Source organism: Anoplophora glabripennis, unplaced genomic scaffold (assembly GCF_000390285.2).
Source record: "Anoplophora glabripennis isolate ALB-LARVAE unplaced genomic scaffold, Agla_2.0 scaffold2, whole genome shotgun sequence".
NCBI classification, from domain to species: domain Eukaryota; kingdom Metazoa; phylum Arthropoda; class Insecta; order Coleoptera; family Cerambycidae; genus Anoplophora; species Anoplophora glabripennis.
In genome coordinates this window covers 3,911,320-3,931,936 of record NW_019416325.1, presented here as the reverse complement: position 1 = coordinate 3,931,936, position 20,617 = coordinate 3,911,320, and the positions used below count along the sequence as shown (strand labels likewise).

The 20,617-nt window shown below is 32.2% G+C and overlaps 1 protein-coding gene across 1 annotated transcript in view; it reads left to right on the top strand.

Moving 5' to 3' along the window:
- LOC108916999 (phosphatidylinositol 3-kinase regulatory subunit alpha) overlaps window positions 1-20,617 on the top strand; it is an 85,018-nt gene that overhangs the window by 26,584 nt on the left and 37,817 nt on the right. Inside the window, exon 4 of the mRNA XM_018723406.2 lies at window positions 15,096-15,143. Within this exon, the coding sequence (XP_018578922.1) occupies window positions 15,096-15,143 (48 nt within the window). The remainder of the gene's footprint in view (window positions 1-15,095; window positions 15,144-20,617) is intronic.

Below are 20,617 nucleotides of genomic sequence, written 5' to 3'. Positions count from 1 at the left end.
CTCTGGGACTCTAGGTTCTTCGGGACACCGTCCCTCGATTCTAGCTGCGATCGGCTCTGCATTGAGCTGCTTTTTATGGCTTCGCGGTCCCGATTCGAAAGGTGAGTGAATTATTCACATGGAATACGACAGAACATTTATTGTATTTTTGGAATTCATTTTTTCATTCAACACAGAATTTGAAATTATTAGGTATTATAAATTAAAAATGTATCTTTATTATTAACGTTTGGAGTCTTAAGCGATGTAAAATAATAATTTTAATACACCAACAAAGGCCAGTGCATTTGCAGGATTACGCACCTAAAATATTATTATTAATTATGGATTTACCTTTAAATAATGTATTAGTTATGTAGTAGTCTTTATTTTAAAGGCTTTTGATAGCATATACAAATATTTTTATTCTAACATCCTTTTTTGTTTAAATAACAAATGATATTATTGGTCGTAAGTCGGCAAGACAATTTAGTAAATTTGATCTTTTATAGGAACGTATTTTATTATAGACGAAAATTTATTAAAATATTTTGGTAGTTCTACGGTGTTAGATATTAAATAAAGTTTATTGCCTTTACAACGTAAAAATTTTTCCTAACAGCAATACAGGCAGCTTTGGTTTTTTATTTCAGCTATGCGTTATTATAACTAGAGATGGCGCATTTGTTCGCGTATCAAAGGCGTAGGTACGGTAACATAAGTTAAAGTAATAATTATAAGATTTATGTCATTGTGAAACATGTAAGTTGTTATACGCATCGTTATCATTATTCGCAGCGATGGAAAAATGTTTTTATGTGAAGACAACTACCGTTCGACGTTTACTGATGTAATATTTGCATAATTAAAATAATCTGTTCGTAATCTGGTTCGACTTGGTAATTTCCACTCGGGATTGTATTTATTCCAAAAAGAACGGAATGTTCATTGTCTAATACGTGAAATTGTAGGTTACGTGCAATCAGCATGGAAATTAAATCAAACATAAATTGGGTCTTCTGCTTTCCGCCAGTTTTTTTTAAACGTATTTTTTGTTTATTAATTTATTTTAAACGAGATTCTCATACTCCAGGCGAATTAAAGTTTGAATGTGAAAAATTGTTGTTATTTAACCTGCCCGAGGACCACCTACACTGGAATACGTGTTGAGTGCCGTTTTGTTGGACAAATTTACTAGTGCATTTGATAAAAAAAATCCAAAACATATCTTTAAAAGAGGGGAGAGCTAAAATAGGTATCTTTATCTTTACAACTCACTATTTTCCCGTCGTTTTGTAAAATTATTTTCTATTAAAAAAAATCTATCTGAACAAATTTTTTATTTGTTAATATAATTATAACTACTTAACGTTAAATTTGTTATATTTTATCCCAGTATAGTATCAATTTGTTTATTGTTTTTCACTATTACGTGCGTTTGACATAATTATGCACTTTGGTGCATAATTATGCATACACAACTATGCACCAAAGGACATCGCTAAACTAAAATCGTAAAAGAAATGAATAATCGTGCAATTGCAGGCAACTCTGCGACTGAACCGACAATTAATAGGCGGCCATAATGAATCACCGCAAATATTGTTTAGCCGTTTTATTCCTAAATTTTCCTTGTAGCTGCATTAAATCGCTCCTTCTTTTAAATTATTTCGTAGGGGGTTACATACATAGGTATCGAAGGTTAAAAAAAGCATATTTTCTCTATTTTTTAAAATATAATAAAAGAATTATGCTATTTATTAAACTTTTAAACTTATATAAGTGCAACATTTAAACAGTGTTTTATAAACTTTTCATTTAAAAATTTTGAAAATTTAGTCGGTTTTTGAAGACCCCTTAGAAAAAAGTGTCATCGCGGTGGTCAGGATAACTCATGATAGCTTTATCTGAAATCAAAAAAACAAATATTTTCTATTAATACTTCAGTTTAGCTCGTGATTGAACGAAGGATTAAAAAAATTGAAATTTGAATTTTTGGCAGAGTTGTATGCAAAAAAGTGCAGTTGTCCCAAATGTGTCCCAGACGATTTTGCTGAAATTGCAGTATGTTATAGTTTTTGACTTTCTGGTCAAAAATTATCATGGGCCCAAAGTGATCCTATGAATAGTTTCAGAAACAAAGAGGGGGAAAGTATGTGATTTTGGCTGTAGGCCTGAGTAAGCTTCACGAAGTTTCAAGCTGATGGATTGAAAAACTGAGGCATGTAATGAATTTTGACCAGTAGGTACAATGCTTTTGGGATCGCTGAACTTGAATTCGGGGATAGCTTAGCTATCTAAGGTCACCTGGAGGTCAGGTAAAGGTCGTTTCAAGGTCAAACTGAAGACAGGACTTGTATTGAATTTTGATCAGTGAGTGTATAGGTTTTTGGGCTCGCAGAATCTGAATCTGGAAATAGCGTAACTCTAAAGGTCACCTTCAAGTCAATGCAAGGTCATCTCAAGATCAAACTAAAGAAAAGGCTTGTATTGAATTTCAACCAGTGCGTATATAAGTTTTTATTTGGGGGGGGGGCTGAATTCTGGGATAGCTCAGCCCTACAAGGTCACATTTAGATCAAGTCAAGATCGTTTCAAGATCAAAGTAAAGAAAAGGCCTTTCACGAATGTTAACCTGTAAGTATGTATGCTTTTGAGGTCGCTGAATCTGAAATCGGGATAGATTAGCCCTATAAGGTCACCTGCGGGGCTTGAATTGAGGTTAAGTCAAATGAAATGACCTTGACTTGATTTCCAGGTGACCTTATAGGGCTAAGCTATCCCCGAATTCAGGTTCAGTGACCTCAAAAGCATACATACTTACAGGTTAACATTCGTGAAAGGCCTTTTCTTTGTTTTGACCTTGAAATGATCTTGACCTAAATGTGACCTTGTAGGGCTAAGCTATCCCCCCCCAAAAAAAAAACTTATATACGCACTGGTTGAAATTCAATACAAGCCTTTTCTTTTTATTTTGTGCGGGGTTCTTTACAATAAGTTGTGATCAAAGAAAAAAGAAAATCGTCGTTCAATCACTAGTAAATCCTATCTAGAAGAAGTTGGCAAATTTACAATAAGATCGGTAAGTTTTTGAGAAATCGTGTCCATCGTCTTCAAAAATAGAGTTTTAAAAAGAAAGCGATTAAAGTTTTAAGTAGGAATAGTATGAAGTAGTATCACGTTGCACATATTTAAAATTGACTTTCTAACAAAAAATTCTCATAAACCGTTTTTGTGGAACGCTTAGTTTTAGAAGAGTTATTTTCAATTTACTTAGCTGTGTCGTACTCTTATTTTAATAAATAAAAAGCACTAATTGAATTTGTAAAATACTTATGTGGTTGAGTCACTGCAAATATAACATCGTTTTCAGAATTTAATCATACATTGTTTAAAGGAAAACACATTTCCCAAGATATTATTATCATTTATCGAAACGCTGTATGAATAAAAAGTAGTAAGTAAACATTTTGTGAAAAATTCTATTATTTCCGTTATATGGCGGGTAAACGTTTTGAGAGATTAACAATGGTAATTATTAACAATACATTACTTTTATGACTACATTGTGATGTAAACAGCGCGCAGTCAGGTAATTGAAATGATCTATTTAAAAAATATTTTTTTTTCACGGAATTTCAGATCTCAGTCCAGCAGCTGCTGGTAATAAATCCACTTGGTGCGACGAGACGAAAACGATTTTTTTTTCTCTGCGTTAATCTGAGAATTATATTTTAGAATTTCATGAAATCTTCAGTGGCTAGGACAGGACTGTCTTTTCCGTTACTTCTTTATGTCAAAACCAATTTTACCGTTAAGTACAATTGACAGACATGTAATTAATTAGAAAATTGAATCGGAGCTGGTCTCATACTCAAATTAACAATTACAGATTTATGTAATTACTCGTTTTATAAATGAATAAAGTTGATTATAACATTTTTAAACCCAGACGTATCCGTTTCAAAAATAAATAGTCTCGTGATGTGCCATGTGCCCTTGCAAGCTCTTGCAGAAAGTTCGTATAAATATATATTTAAAGGGTCTACGGAAAATTATCACAAATTCTTCCAATCCAATATAAAGTAATTGAACTTAAAAGTAAGAAGGTGCAGTTCATGAATCACTTGAGTGAATAGTTTTTGTATTTAAAGGGCGAATGTTTTTTTTTTTTCGAAACTCGACCTTCTCATGTTTGTATTTCGGCGAACTATGAATTTCGTTACACAAAGCGTTCCCTTTACAATGTTGTTAAACAATGTATACGCCAAGGTAGAGAGCTTTTTGTTGAAAGTCTTTGAATAAGAAACTATGTGCGTCAAAGGGTTTGTTTGCAAATATTTACCTGTTGATACGTTTGTCTGGGACATTCATCAAATGCTTGTATCGCAGCTCTCTACATATTTCTTCCGTGATAAAGCGGTATATCTGAGGATAAAAATAAGCGAAAAAGTTTAAAATTTTTCAAACCGCGTAGGTAGCAGTTTCACATAATTTGATACAGTACTGATAAAGTCATGTTAATGATTCTTTAATTACCAGAGTCGTGGTGGAGTTAGTCCTTTTCTTAAGGCGTAACTTCCACCTTATGATTTTTTTAAATATCTCTGTATAAATTGTTAAAATAACATATTTACAAAAAAACTTGTCGAGTTGCCAAAATAAATTGCGTAATAAATATTGTATTTTAACTAGACTGGGTTTTTTAAATAATTTTAATTTTTAGAAAATAAAAGGTCTAATTCAGTGAATACGTTGTAGTAAATTTCATTCAAATCGTTCAGGGAAATATGAACATATGACCAAAAATATATTTTTTTTTTTAGAAACTTGTATTTCCAATACAATGTCCCCCAGGAAAAAGCAAACTCTACTTGTTTTTTGGCAACTAATCTGTTCCTGCAGTTTTTGTATTTAAAGTGAAATCGCCCTGTATATAAAATACATAACGGTATTACTCAACAAGTTGGCAAGAAAATAGCAGCATAATACTTGCGTCTAGACTAACGTAAACCAGGCTAAGTAATTAATTTCCTTTGCTATTTATAAAAAGCTTAGTTTTCCTTTTTTTTTCAAAATTTTTAGAATTTCCAGTTAACGTAATCCAGATAACTGTGCAACGTGTTAGCCTGGTGCTTATCGCATATCTCTAATCAAAAGTATCACACGGTCTTGCTGCTACTTTGTAGCATTCTTCATACATTATTAATACATTTAAATAATCCTCGTTGGTGTAACCTACTTGTGCCATGATTTCATTAAATTTATAGGTAACAACTATTTTTACACTGTAAAATATTATACATCATTACAATCCTGGCGTCTGTGGTGCCTCTTTAGCAACAAGTTATGGTTACGGCCTTCTAGAACAGCCACATAAAAATGCTTCTATTACTATACAGGATGTAAAAATGGTCGTATCCTGAATTAAAAAAAAAGGATTTTGAAGCTCTAAGATTCTAGTTTTTAGGTCTTTCCGACAATAGCGCGACAAAAAAAGGTCCACGGTCTTGGAAAATTTTTTTTCAGTTACTTAAGCCATTGCATGGACCAGATAGCTTGTTTATTCAGCTTCAATTTCCTTTTTTTTTACATTTCGATACGACTATTTTTCATCGAAATATCGGACTTTTGTCTTCATTTATCGATATCTCGGCGACAAATGGTCGTACGGAGAATTGAAAGACAGTTTCGAAAACTGGAATAAATTTCCTATATCATGCCGCAACTTTTCGGAAAACATTTTTTTTCAACTTACAGGAATTTAAAAAAAAACAGGAACCGTTTCTTTGTTTCAAACAGTCAAACTTTTGAAAAAAATTAAAGAGTCCTGTTTATTGAGCTTAAACACTTCATAATCATGATTGAAATGGAAAAAAATTTTTTTGAATTTTTCTCACATTTTTACCGCAAATAGCGTTTAAATTGATGAAAAAAAAAAAAGATTTTTTTTCAGGAAAGAAAAAAGGGTAGTTTTGAAAAAAACTGTGTTTTAGTGATTACAGACTGCACAAAAATTAATTTGTCTCAAAAAACGGTATGAATCGTCGAAATCTGGTTTGGTTCGTCAACTTTAATTTTAATTTAATTAAAAATTGATGAACAGAAGCATAGGACGAAAAAGCCGAATCGTGCTGGAAACAATTGGATATTGTCTTCTTCAATGTCCGGAAGGTTTTCCAAAAAACGAAAAAAAATTTCGAAAAATTTCGAATTTTTTTTTTCAATTTAAATCTTGTTGCCGATAAAACTGTGAGAAAACCTCAAAAACATTTTTTTTCCATTTTAATCATGATTATGAAGTGTTTAAGGTCAAGAAACGTGACCCTTTAATTTTTTTCAAAAGTTTGACTGAAACAAAGAAACAGTTCGCTAAATCGAGATGAAACTTCTGGGTATATCGAACTGTAAAAGTCATGCTTAACATTAGTCATTTCGTGAATATTTTTAATTTTCTAAAATAACCATAAATTACCTTTTTTTCCTGATTTTTAAAATTCGTGTAAAAGATGAAAAAATAGCTCCTAAAAAATTTCGACCGAAAGATCTAAAAACTAGAATCTTAAAGCTTCAAAATGCTTTTTTTAATTCCCGATACGACCATTTTTCACCTAAATACAGTCTGTCAAAAATCACGGAAAAGTTTCGGAAATTCTTTTGACCCTTTAATTTTTTGCATTAGTGTATTTTTGAGCACTATATTAGAAGACAAAAATATTTTAGTAAAGTGAAAATCTGTAAAAGCGTTGAAATCGAAAATTAGAAAATAGCCATGAGAATTGGTAATAGTGACATGTGTTTTTTTCGGTGTTTCATTTTGGTTGATTTTAGCTAAATCTGATTCAAAAGATATTTATTAGTCTTAAAATAACGTCATTTATTGTTGATACATGCTGAGGAACAATCAACATCTTCCAGGCGTAAAATGAAACGTACACTAGATCAAATCAGTGTAAAGAAAAACGAGCGGTAACAATTTTGGAAAATAATGTTATTGCGCCTTGTAATCATATGAGACGTTGGGAAGATGTTGGCATCTGGTTATATTGTTTTATCAAACGGTTTTACTAAAATTAGGCCATCAAGGTTAGGTCAGGTTAGGTTAATTTTTTTTAAATAATTCATACATTTATTTTGACCTGCGATATTACATTACGTACAGAGTTATTCACGTTATCGTTTTACTTCCCTGCCCCCCATCTTTTTAATTTTATACATACGAAAAATAAAATAATTTTTTTTTATTACTCTAATTTTATTATGTGCGCATATTTTTGTATCGCTAGGTTCATTTATAACTAGGTTTTCTTCCCACTGGACGAGTTAAATAAATAAATAAATATAATCCAAGTTTGCTGCTTTAAAAAAATTACATGAAAAATACCACGTGTCTAGATAATGTTTAATCAGCTTATAGAATATGCACCGCATCGTAAGCAATAAAATCATTTGTAATGTTGATTGCATTATGACGCAAATTTGATAGTTTTATGGATTTTTAAATGGCACGGAACATTTAATCGTTAATGTTATTTTTTTATTCGTGTTACTTAGGATTAAAGCGCTATCTCAATTTAATCTTTATTTTTCTAGGGCTAGACCGTCAATTAAATTTACTTTCCGTCCGTCAAAAATCATATGTATAAATAAAAAGTGATAAAGTATGTGTACAGGGTATCTGGAAAGCAATGTTCCCTCTAATTTTTTAGCTGACTGCGCAATACAAAAAATGTTTAAAACGTATGTAAAAGTCTGCTGGGAGGGCGGGGGGAGTCCTGTACCTTCGATATGTAGATCGAGGCCGACCTATTTTATGGACACCTAGGTCGCCAGACCTAAATCCATGAAGCTTTTTGCTGTGAGTTCATCCAAAAGAACTCGTATATTCAACACCCGTAAATACTGCAAAAATATAGAAATGTACACATAATATTAATAATACAAATAACTTTCTTCAGTAAATTACGTAATATGATTTCATTAGTTGCCACATTCTTCTAAATTTATTTAATTTATTTAATGTACAGAATTACACTGCTTTTTACTATATTGCGAAATTTTTGGGATTGACTTCATTGAAAAACTACTGGCGTTTGAAATAAATACTAAGCTTACAAATCTTAAGAAATTCAAGAAAATGTTTTGCTTTTTAGAAATAAATATCCTCTGTTGAAGGAAAATTACTCAACTGTTATGGTCTTTCCGAAGTCAGTTGAACGTGTATAAAAACGCCTAGCAATAAAATTTAATGAGTTTCATAGGCGCACCTAAAAAAGTTTTCTGCTAAAGGTAAAAAATTATAATAATTTGTATATAATTAATAGAAGGTGCCTTTAAGAAATTAAAATTACCTGAATCACATCAAATTCCGTATTGCTGCACTGCACTGCTAGGCCATTTGTTGACAACTCGATTTACGATCAGGTCGCCCAGTGCGGATGTGATTGTGCCGCGCATTCTTCAACTGGGCGACTAGACCTGTGTATGGGTATGGCTAAATAAACATGAGAACAAGTTTTTCAAACATTTCAATGCCGAGTTGCTGCGTCAGCGACCGAACCTGGTACATACTGCCAATCTCTTGGTTCTTGAATTGAGATCGGAAAGACTATACCAAGTGGAATGTGCAGTATATTGCCATTGTCAAATTGTTTAAAGATTAAAGATTCATTAATTAAGGCGATTTATAAATTATGTTCGATTATACAGGATGGGAATTATAATATGTAGGCGTGAAGCACGGATATGTCGGTGAATTGTTGAATACATATATAAAAAAGTACCTACCTTCTGTTGAATATTACCAAGGTGGATGTAGATTTGGAAGGATAACCTAGTTTTAACCAAATTCGACGTATCTATTTGTTGTTCTATATTTAACATATTTTTAGAACCTTCTAAAATAGTGCGCCCATGGAATAACATTTCCCGCCGCCAGTCGCACGGATTAAACTCACTGCGTGTAATTTTGGGACTCTAGTATAAATATTACTAACAAACGAAATTCGGGGAGCACTTGAATGAATACAGAATTTGTAGAAAACCGCTGTGTTTTGACTATCTCTATCACTTGTGGTTTTAGAGGTTTACTGTATATGACTAATATGGATTAGAATATTTAAACGCATTTTACTGAGTACACCGCGCCATCTTCAGTAACATTTCATTGACTGATTTCAGGGTTTATATCTGTAGAAATACCACAACTGTGTAATGAAAATTGAAGATAAAATCTTTATCTATTAGGTGTTGTGGTAGACATACTTTTTTCTTAAAATCAAATTCTCTCGCACCTGTTTCAGCTTGGTAGATTGGGACTGGGACAATCATCCTGTATATACTGATAATAGGACGCGAAATTTAATTTGTATTTCAATTATTTTGTTTGAATATTGAAGTTTCGTATAATCCGTAAAGATACAGAGCATTCAAAACATTTGTTACCGTTTTCGGGTAATGTCTAACTACTATTTAGATATTATCATTAAATGAAATAGTGTGGCAAAAAATCATTAACATTACACATTTTTTGATACAAACACCCCATTTAAATTTCTCATTTTTCCTGGGCATTATCTAAATTAATTATTTCAGAAAGCGCACCCTGAGTATTATTGCATTTTTAATTTATCTTTAATTTAAGGCATTCTTTCATAAACAGACAAATAGTGTTTGTAGTTTCGTTGAAAACATGAAATATTTCTGTTTTTTACCACTCTTTCGAGTGTGAATAAGAGTAGAATAAATGTGCTGATATAATTAAAGTATATGGAAATAAATTTAATTATACCCTTTATTATTATTATTCAGTGAAATGCATAATATGTGATAGATATTGCAACAACTAACTGTATAACAAGTCTGGCATACAGGTTGGGGCACCTTCCGAAAAAGATAAACGGCAGGAAATCACAAATTAGATAACTGTTATTGAAATAATTGTCTAGCTATGCGTTATAGGAAAAATCTCCATTAGCTGTCACATCCTTCTGAAATATTCTATATAGTCTTAAGAAATACACCAAATTTTTGTTATTTAAGTTCGTAAAGAGTGAGTTAACTTTTTAAATTTGCCGCCATTTGTGTTTTTTTTTGTACTAGAATGGTGTTGGTGTTTTTACAACAACTGTTGTGTAAAAACATGGCGATTAATAAATATGGAGAAGTATACCATTGAACAACGCGTCTTTATTGTTAAAAATTATACAGAACAGCACCATTCGAAATATTGTGAATAAATTTGAAGAAACTAGTTCTAATCCAAAGTCAAAGAAGTAAAATTTACAGTCGCTGTGGTCGCCCACAAATAATATTACAGCTTGCTGTCATGATAGTGTCACTGCAGAACCAAATACATCAATTCATCGTCGTTCACAGGAATTAGCCATTAAACAAACCACTTGATTCACCAAAAGTAACTAGTTAGTGTGGTTTTTGGTCTGGGGGAATGATGCCCAATATCGAACGATGATTAATAACTTTTTATGGGACGAATTGGAGTGTATTAATGTGCAGAATATGTGGTTTCAACAGAATGCTGCAACATACCATACAACGGAAACAATTGATCGATCTTTGGAAACGGAAATTTGGTCCGCTTTGCCACCATTAGACTTCTTTTATGTTTTTTGAAGAGCAAAGTTATACTGACAATCCTCAAACCATTCAACGTCTGAAAGAAAACATAACTGGGCAAATCACTCTCATTGAACCACACACATGTGATGAAAAATTTTGCTAAAAGATTGGAGGGTTGTAGAGCTACAAGAGATGGTCATTTATCTAACATTCTTTTCCATTATTAACTGCGACATAATAAATATATCTAGTTATTTCGAATAAATTACGTGATTTGACAAATTTAAAAGTTAATTTAAAATTGAACACCTGTATTTTTATCTGTCTTTAAAATATATAAATTTTAAAAAACTTAAATTCAACTTTAACAGTTAACTTAACGAATTTTTGAAGACCTCAAAGCCAAAAATAGAGAAGTTGCAAAGATGGTACTGTAACTTTCGGGAAAGAAACTGTCTTTGCTAATAAATTATTATTTCACATTTTGGCGATATATTACTATTGAAAATGAATTAAACTGTCATAAAGAGGCGGTATCTTTGTGGTCATAGAAATTCCGGAATGTTCTGAATGAGTAGTAGTACAGTTGTTACATCCTCATTTTGTGTAGACACATCTATACGAACATTGTGGTACTTTCTGGGATTTGAAGTATGGCATAATTAATTTTGTTAAGACTGACTACATCAATTCTTGTCAGTTAAGGAAAATTTTTAGAATTAATTTGAATTAGCTGCCAATTTCCATTTTGCTCGAACAAAGAAATGTTCGGAAAACATTTCTCTGTCTTGGGAACATATATTTTCGATAGAATCATCGGAATTTACATGCATCTATCTTCTTACTGTGCCATCTCCTATCGAAGGTTGACGATCGATAGCGTTATTTCAACATTCGGGACTGCAGGATGGGGCAGCGCCGTTTCGTCTTCCACTATTAGCTTCTAATTTATTCAAGAAGGATTATTGTCTGCGAAGAGGTCCCCTGGGCTCTATATTTTACTTCGTATTTCATTAAGCAAGGTACAGGGTAGAAATACATGGATAGTACAAAAAATAAGTGTAACTTTTTATACGGGGTGCATTCGAAAGTGGAGATTTAATTTCGAGGGGTTGTAGCCGACTTCAAAATCATGCGTTTTACAGGGTTTATTTAAGTAGGCCTTAAATTTGATGTGAATTTTAAAAATGCAATAATATACAGGGTGTTCCATTTGAAGAAATGCATTTTTAAAACATTTTAAAATATGAAGAAATTTATTTAATATCTATTTTGGGACATATTCTGTATCATTGATGTTACCAGAGCTATGGAGGAATCTGGGAGAAATGGGACACCCTGTAAATTCAAAGATAAAATTCTACGTGTACTTAAATAGTTTTTCTTTTCACTTTGTATTATCCTGAATTGGTTTCACAATCAAGTGTTTGATTTGATGCTCCAATTTAGTCCAAGTAATAAAAAACGAATCAACTACTTTCAATTTTTTTAATCAACCGCCATCTATATTATTGCTTCCAACGACCTATTTACTGCCTAATGTTCTATGATGTAATGAAAAAGCTCAATTTTCCTTTGAGGTACTTTATATTGAAACGTATTATTTCTTGGAAGAAAATGAGGGTTAGGTGGTAATCAGAAATATAATGTAAATGTTTTAGTATAAATGTAATAAAATAACGTTAACTCTGACAACCCTAAAAATAAAAAATATATACAGGGTGTTCCACCTAAGAGGGATTCTTCTGTAACTCTGCAATTGTAAAATTTATAAAAAAAATGGTTTTAATAAAAGTTGCCTGTAATCATGCGGGTTGTATAAAGGAAATATTTTTAGCTTTGTTATTTTAAATGGAACACCCTGTATATTATTTCATTTTTGAATTCCTTGGTTAATATTGGGTTCTCTAATTTTACTGCTTATGATATCATGGTAAGTATTCGTATTTTTAAAAGAATTTATGAGTTAACATGACATTCACGGCAATTTTAATTGGTTTTACGAGAAATCGTGAAAATCAAGGCAAGTCGCAAGTATCTCAAAAAGGTATAACTTATCCTTTGCGATGTCTATACATATTTAGACAATAATGAGTTTAGTTTTACATAATATCGCACTATTGGTACTGGCCAGGTTCCGATCTTGGTGAATGGACGACAAGGCGTCAGGGTCGACGTTCGATCCCAGTCCTTGATGGGTCCGCAGAGGCCGTGTAGCGACGTCCGCCTTAGGTTTGAATTTCGCATTTTTTCGGAGAGGTTTTTATTTTTCGAAATCCGAAACTGAGGTGAATTCTCTATTTCTGAAGTATTTTGCCGACAGCGCACTATCCATACTGGCCAGGTTCCGATCCTGGTGAATGACGACAAGGTGTCAGGGTCCACGTTCGATCTCAGTCCTTGATGGGTCCGCATAGGTTGGAAATTTTCGAAACATGGTCGAAAATGTTATTGTCCGCGGTATACCTATTTCTCGTGGAGGGTAATTTTGGTCTCCTCGGACATGGGTTTCTACTTTGGCCGGGATTGTCTTTGTGTATAGCCATTGGAAACGGCTTTTAGATTCGATTGGAAAGTTGAGCGACATTTGATAATTAAAAATCTCATGCAAAAGTTTAAGGACAGACACATTGTTTTTTTTTTATACATTGTTAGACCCAGAAAGAACATTGACATTCGCATGTCATTAAGCACCAATTTGTAGTATTTTGTAGCAGCGAACGCCAGTCGTTTGTTTTTGAAAGTCGGACCAAAAATCGCGAGTTTTAGCTTGCGGTGTTATTTTTACAAGACCCTTGTATGCTCTTGTGTCTACATTTCGAGCTTCTCTCGAAAGTTATTTCAAATTAAAATTTGAAGTGGGTGGATGAAAGAAGCTCACCTTCTCGTAACACTTAATCTTCCTGATTTCTATTATGGTGAGTTATTAAATAATTTCGAACAATTTTTTCCATTGATTACAGAAAGGGCTTCTCTGATGTTTGCTAAGCAATGTACACATCGAGGTAGCGGGCTTTTGTTGGAAGTCGATGAATAAAGAAACCTATGTGCGTCAAAGGGTACCTATACTTGCAAATATTTACCTGTTGATATATTTATCTATTTTGATGTAACTTGCAGCAAATGCTTGTACGGCACATTTTTCATGATAAATCAATATACGTTTCGAGTTTTCGTATGTTTTGTGTCGGGTGCTCGAGTGAAAATTGTTCTTGTTTTCTTATTATATTTATGAGATAAAAAATACTGATTATAAAATAGTTACAAACTTTTTTTGGGAGTCATTTTACATTTTTTGAAGTGTTTGGTGACGTTAATGAAAATAAAAAGTAATGAATCGAAAATAGTTTCGTTTTTCAAATAAAATAAAAAACACGTTTTGTTTAAAAAACAGGAAAAATACAGGTATAAATCGAATTTTCAAAAATAAAATTGCTGCCATTGTTGTATGTACCTATATGTATTTGTATGTATGTATTTTTCAATTGTATAGCCAGATTTTTTAGTTCTAATAGTTTTGTTTCTCGAGACACTTTTGACTTGACGCTACACAAACATACCTATATATAATTATTTATTGCTACTATTGTCGTCATCCAAACGAGTTTTTGCGATTAAATATAATTTTAAATATTTTTTTTACGGAAAACTATAATGCGCCTTTAAAAATTTATTAAGTAATGCAAAGTTTATTCTAAAATCCAATTTATTTTGATTATGTTAATACATATATACATTTAATTGAATTATGAAAAAGTTTTCATTTGTTTTTGAAGCGTTCTTAGTTCAATTTTTTTTTTACATATTCTTACGCGTTTATTAATTTAATAAATAATTGTATAGAGGTTTGTTCATACTTTTTAAATTGCAAATGTCGACTTAAAAAAGTAAAAATAAATTACTAGAGAATATTTTACTTGGACATGTTATCAAATTAATATTCAACGTTCAAAATAACGTTCTGTCAATTCAAGGACTGGTAGAACATCCAAAAATAAGACAATTTTTACTATGGATCATGGGTCTAGAATTCAGCGATTTTAACGAGATTTACTATTTACTAAGCAGATGGTGAATAACTAAGAACATTCAAATGTTTACCACCCTCGAAAACTGATCTGTACCGAATTTCAGTGCATTACATGCTATTTTGGGAAAATATGGTTAAAATTTAGAAAAAAATGTGCATCTCAAAAACAAAAGGTCCATGGACCATAAGAAAGACTAGTCTTATTTATCGATATTGTATCTGTATAATTATGCCTAAATAAAGTATAATAATTGTTGTTTGAAAATGTTTGTTTAATTTCATTTATCATTTTTTATTTGACAAATTAAGAAAAATTGGTATCTACCTCTCTCAAATGTTAACTTCATAAAGTGAATGATTTTATCTTTGCACTAAAACTGCATTTTATTGCTTATTTAATAGACATAGTTTCTAAAAGCTGTTATCGGAGTTATAAATGCAAATGTTTCATTTTCAGTACCTACTATGATATTTGATATTTAAGTATGTGTAATTTTTTAAATTGCAGGTAAAGACTATATTTGGGGTCAGGGCCACATTGGTGTCAAATGCAGAGGTGAGTAAGACTTTTATTTAATATGCTAAAAAGGAATATTAGAATATACAGGGTGGGTCATTTCGAGGTGGATTGCACTGTACAGGCCAAAACAACCAATATATGCGCGCAATTTTATTTCAAGGTTTTAGTGATATATACAGATCCTGGCTAACTAGATTGATTTGCAAATATGTACAGAGGATTTCTCGAATTTGACCCCTATATTTTGGCTGTTGTTTGTAAGAGATATCAGAAATATGTTTAAACATTTTTACAGAATTGATTTTATCGTTTTTCGAGAGGAATTGTTGCTAAAAATACATTGAAATATGCAATAAAAATACATAAACATATAAAAACATCGGTAAAAACATAAATGAATTAAAACCTGACAACTGTCTGTTGTGATAGTCTAGATATTGCTATTATTTCAAATTGCTGTAAGGGATTAATTATTTATATCACAAGAACCACAGAGATTATTAAAATTATGAACCATTGCATATATCGGACAAGAAATCATTATGTTGGTATTGATGCCATGATTTTTAAAGACAACAGATTGTCTAGATTATATGCAAAGGACTAACCAGTTAATATTTTGAAGCAAAAACTGGTCTTTGATTTCTCGATTTCAGCACTCAAATGTGAGCGGAACAGAGAGAGTTATTGAGCTGTGGAACCAAATTTTTCCAGCTTATGAAACAGTGTCAAGTGATCAAGTCAGTTTGATCAAAGGCTTTGGCACTTTGACGGAGCAGCAAGATTTGTTATACATGATCTTGCATCAATAAAACCATGTTGTTCCGTGGCTAGGTTGTTCCTAATATCATTAAATAGTGTGCCATGAATTACATTTCCAAAGATTTTGGAGAAATTTGATGAATTGTCTATAATTATTGATTAATGCAGGATCTTCCTTTTTTTTAACTGGAAGCTCTGTTGCAATCTTCCACGTATCAGGAAATATGCAGTTATTTATGAGATTAAAGACAAATGTCATCGTTCCTCGAAACGAAAATATGAAATTAAGACAAAACCCGGGTAGACCAATGTGTTACACAAAAATCATTGCGACGTATTTCTGATATCTCTTGTAACAACCGAGATACAGGAGAGTCGATAAAAATAGACCAAATCTTGATATATCCAAATCCAATCATGCCAGCTAGGATCTGTTTGCACCACTACATTTAGTTTGAAAATTATTATTATTTGGTTTGTGGCTTGTGGTTCTACCTAAAATGGGCCACTCTGTACAAAGCAGAATGCTGAATTATCATCGAACCAAATCGAACGACAGCACTGTATTGTCAACTTTGCAATATTTAAAATTTACGTAAATGTGAACGATTCATTGACCTTGAAATTCTGTCTTGATAACAGCCGCTTTTAGGTATTGGCCGAAAATTTCTGATAAATACATAGAACTGTTTAGGTACCAGATGCGACGCTACGATCAATATTTATTTTGTTATATAATACAAGAAACGAAGTTGTTTTTACATATTTAAATTCGATATTTTCAAAAGTTATGTAAAACAATAACACTACAACGTGCCAACCAATTAAGAAACGTTTTCCTCGTCGAAAACTATTAAAATATATTCCTAATTGAACATTTGCTTGAAGCTTTCGTTTTTGAGGTGAGATATAGGGTGAAACCACATATTTTTAATGGATATTCTACATACAGGGGAATATTAAATGTTTACATATATTTTAACTGCGGTTGTAATTATTTCTACCGAAAATTCCACGTAATTTCCGCACAGTCTCAGTTACATACTCTCCGTACTTGTAGAGAATTTTCAAAATCTTCACTCGCCCTTCGGAATGATGCACAATGACTCTTCGCAATGAAAATGGGGCACAATTCAAATCCTGTGTTACGTTACCGTTTACTTGAGGAGATAATTTTTTTTTAAACCTGTCAATTCACGGGTACGTTTTGAGAACCTCTGTCAAAATGGAACGTTTTCGAAACCTTGCGCGCTGCTGGTTGCTGAATTGTAGCACGCGTACGATTTGTAATTCTGAGACACTTTGTTCCTAGAGCAATACAAAACAGTTCCCGACATGCGTATCTTGATATAATGCTTACATAAGACAGTGACAGGCAAAAATTAACACAGCGCGTGACTCAATGTAGGTTACATCTTATTGCAAATAATCCATCGTTATCTGCCTTGTCCTTATCCTAAGGCTTGGTAGTATCCCTCACACTGACATCCGACACTACCCGCGTACTATGCGACGCGTACATTAACCGCGAACTGAAACTATAAGCAGCTTTGAGCGGGCCTCAGTTCCCTCGTAAATCACGTTATTTAACCGCCTCGCGTGGAGGGGGAACTGTAGCATATTGTAGGCAAGTGTGACGCCCGTACAAGCAAACTAATTCTGGTCTCACTGCAGTGGGGATAGATTTCGAAATTTCACTCCAGAAAACTTGATATATTTTAACATAGTCAATATGACACTGAAGCTTGTACCGCAAATATTTTAACTCTTTTACGTCGCGAATTATAACCGCAGTTAAAATATATGTATCATATATTTGCATTGTCAGTTTGCATAATATTTTGGTTTATTAATTGGTCCAACACAATGGAAAAAGTTAAAGAGTGCCAATGCATATTTATGCAACATTCCATTGTTTCTACCGTATCCAACTGATATTGAAAGGAATTTTGCGATTTTTTTTCTCTACAGAAAGGCAGAAATGATAAGGGCGGAGAATGTTATGCGAATATCTGTACATAGTTACAAGGAATTTGGGTAATTATTCAACTACGATTCGCTCTGATTGCTGAAATTCCTTTTCCACGAAAAATAAGTAAAAAAACAGCATAATCCTCGTTCCGAGGGTTAGAAATTTCCTTAATAAATTCACTGCGTTATAAATTTACCGCTAAATGAAATTTATGCCTTTTAAAATAAATTAATAATCTCTCCGAATCGTTTGTACCGCGGTGTACCGATATTTTTTTTTAATTTGTTGCGAAGATATATTTTCCGGTGAAAATGATTTTGTTAATTAAAATGTAATCAATTATAAATCCAGGCCAAACAATTATAATGAATAACAATTAACCACCATGCAGTGTTGCATTGTTATGGTGTACTACAATTTCTTAATTTAAAAACGATGTATGGACGATTTCAATTACTGTATACAGGCAGTGGGATTAAAATAAAAAATTCGCTTTCAAAAACATTTTTTATATGTGTGCATATTTATTCCCAATTTTCTCGAAAACAGTGATAATAATCAAGGTTGGGCCGCAATTCAATGGCGTGCCAAGCGTGAGCCGCTGCCTCAGAATGCTTTTCACGTTCATGTCACGTTAGTATACTGTTGCCTTTGGTATCGTGAGGATGTTGCGTAATTAATTCCTATCGTTTGGTGTTTATGGTGGCTCAGCCCTGATAATAATCGATATTGTTTGTCATTTAATGACCTTTCAGGAAAGTGAATTATTTTACCAAAAACTTTTACTTTAAGATAAAAAAAACCCACTAATTGTATCCTTTATCTCCGTTACTGTGAACGGGGAAAAAACTGTTGCCTCGTAAAATTATCGTAATCGGTAATGTAAAGATCTATATCGAGTTTCATTCGGATGCGTTCAGCCATTTTGGAGTTATTTAAACATATATGTTTTTGGCAATGCACCTTGACCACCCTGTAACTTTTTTATTGAGTGTTTTTTCGGATTCATATTTCACGGATTTTTTTTCTAGAATCGACATTTACTGTCACCTCATTCAGTTTCGTTACCTACTTTAGAAACGCCCTGTAAATACACCACCAAACTGCCAATATTGTGAAGGCGGATTCCAGTCTAGACTTCAACTATATCACATCTAGTTTTTTCTTAACTCTAGGATCCGAGTTGTTATCCCGTATATTCTTAATATCCGTGACTTTTTCATATCAACGGAGTATTTTTAGTATACCGAGTTCTTGTATCATATTAATATTGTTCAGCCTTATTTTGCGAGATATTGGGATATTTTCGATACTATCGTCTAAAAAATGCTCGAGAAAATTGTAACTGAGATGATACCAAAACATTTTGTTTATATTTGCGATATGAAATTTTTCCGCTCGCCCAAAATTGGCACTACAAATAAATGTTAATTAAACAGTATTAAATTTCATAAAACGAAATGTAGAACTAATAATACAAAAAAATTTCTCTAATAAAAGTTGCTCCAAATCAATTTCTTCATGTTTAAAATAATTTTCAATTATTCAAGGTGTTTTATCATTTTTGGGCATTACCTTATTTATTTCTAATGAAACAGCATCTATGTTATTGCATTTTTGAATCTTTTGTTGAATTTAAAGCGTGTTTTGACAAAAAGTATTGAGTCTCTCGAACCGTTTCAGTTTTATTTGATGATTGCAAGAAATTGAATGAAAATGTGAAATATCGTAGGGCCCCAGTAAAAAAAATTAGAAAAATCCATTTTAAATACAATACTTTGTACAGAGATATTCCAACGAGTCATAGGCGTTTTAGGGAGAACCTTTTAGCATTTTTTTTATCAAAAATTTCGTTAAATATATTTATTAGAAATGTTTTAATAACCCGATTTGATCAAGGCCTACTAGGTTTAACAGATCTGCGAGATAAAATTGATTTTTTAAATGATTTTTTAATAAGAATTTTATTTTGAACAAATTGAATCATCAGCGAAAATGCTAAAAAAGCGTCCTAGATTCTAGTGGAACACACTGTATGTTTATTTATATTTAAAACAATTGAGGCTTCTTGCAACAAGAAAATATAAACTATCACGAATTCAAGGTCAATGTATATATCCATCGATTTTAGATGGCTTAACTTTTCTATGAAATACAAGAAAATTAAAGTATATATTAAGAATTCAAGGTCAATGTATGTATCCATGGCTTTTAGATGGTTTAACTTTTTTAAGGAACAACTAATTTTGTAATTATCACTAAAGTAATTTCTATGGAACAATTTGGTTTTTTTTTCGAGAAGATCTGATTAGGAGACGTATATCGTAATTTTGTTGGCTTTTCAGTAATAATAATTGAAACAGTCATTGTACAGTGCGTCCGATTTTCGGTGTAATTGTATGGTATCTCGGTTATTATTAGACAGGAAGTTGCGGTTTTCGCCAGCGTTGAAAGAAATCTTCAGAATCAAACAGATTTCCGATGATACGTTTTTAATTTTGAGGTTACAGCCAAATAAATCAAAATTTTCACATTTCGAGATAGATTTTTTTCTGAAATGTTATCAGATTTTTTTGCAATAACAAAGTTATATGTTTTTTGGAAACCATGGCTGGCCATGACCTGGCTGGAAAAAAGAAAGTTTTGCGCTTTCTAAAAGTACTTATGTGTAGTGTAGTTTATCGTAATTACTTCAAAAATCAGAAAGTTAGGTTAACCGATTCTTTTTTCTAAATAAAAAAAGGATGAAGTTGGCCATGACTAAAAACAAATGCAC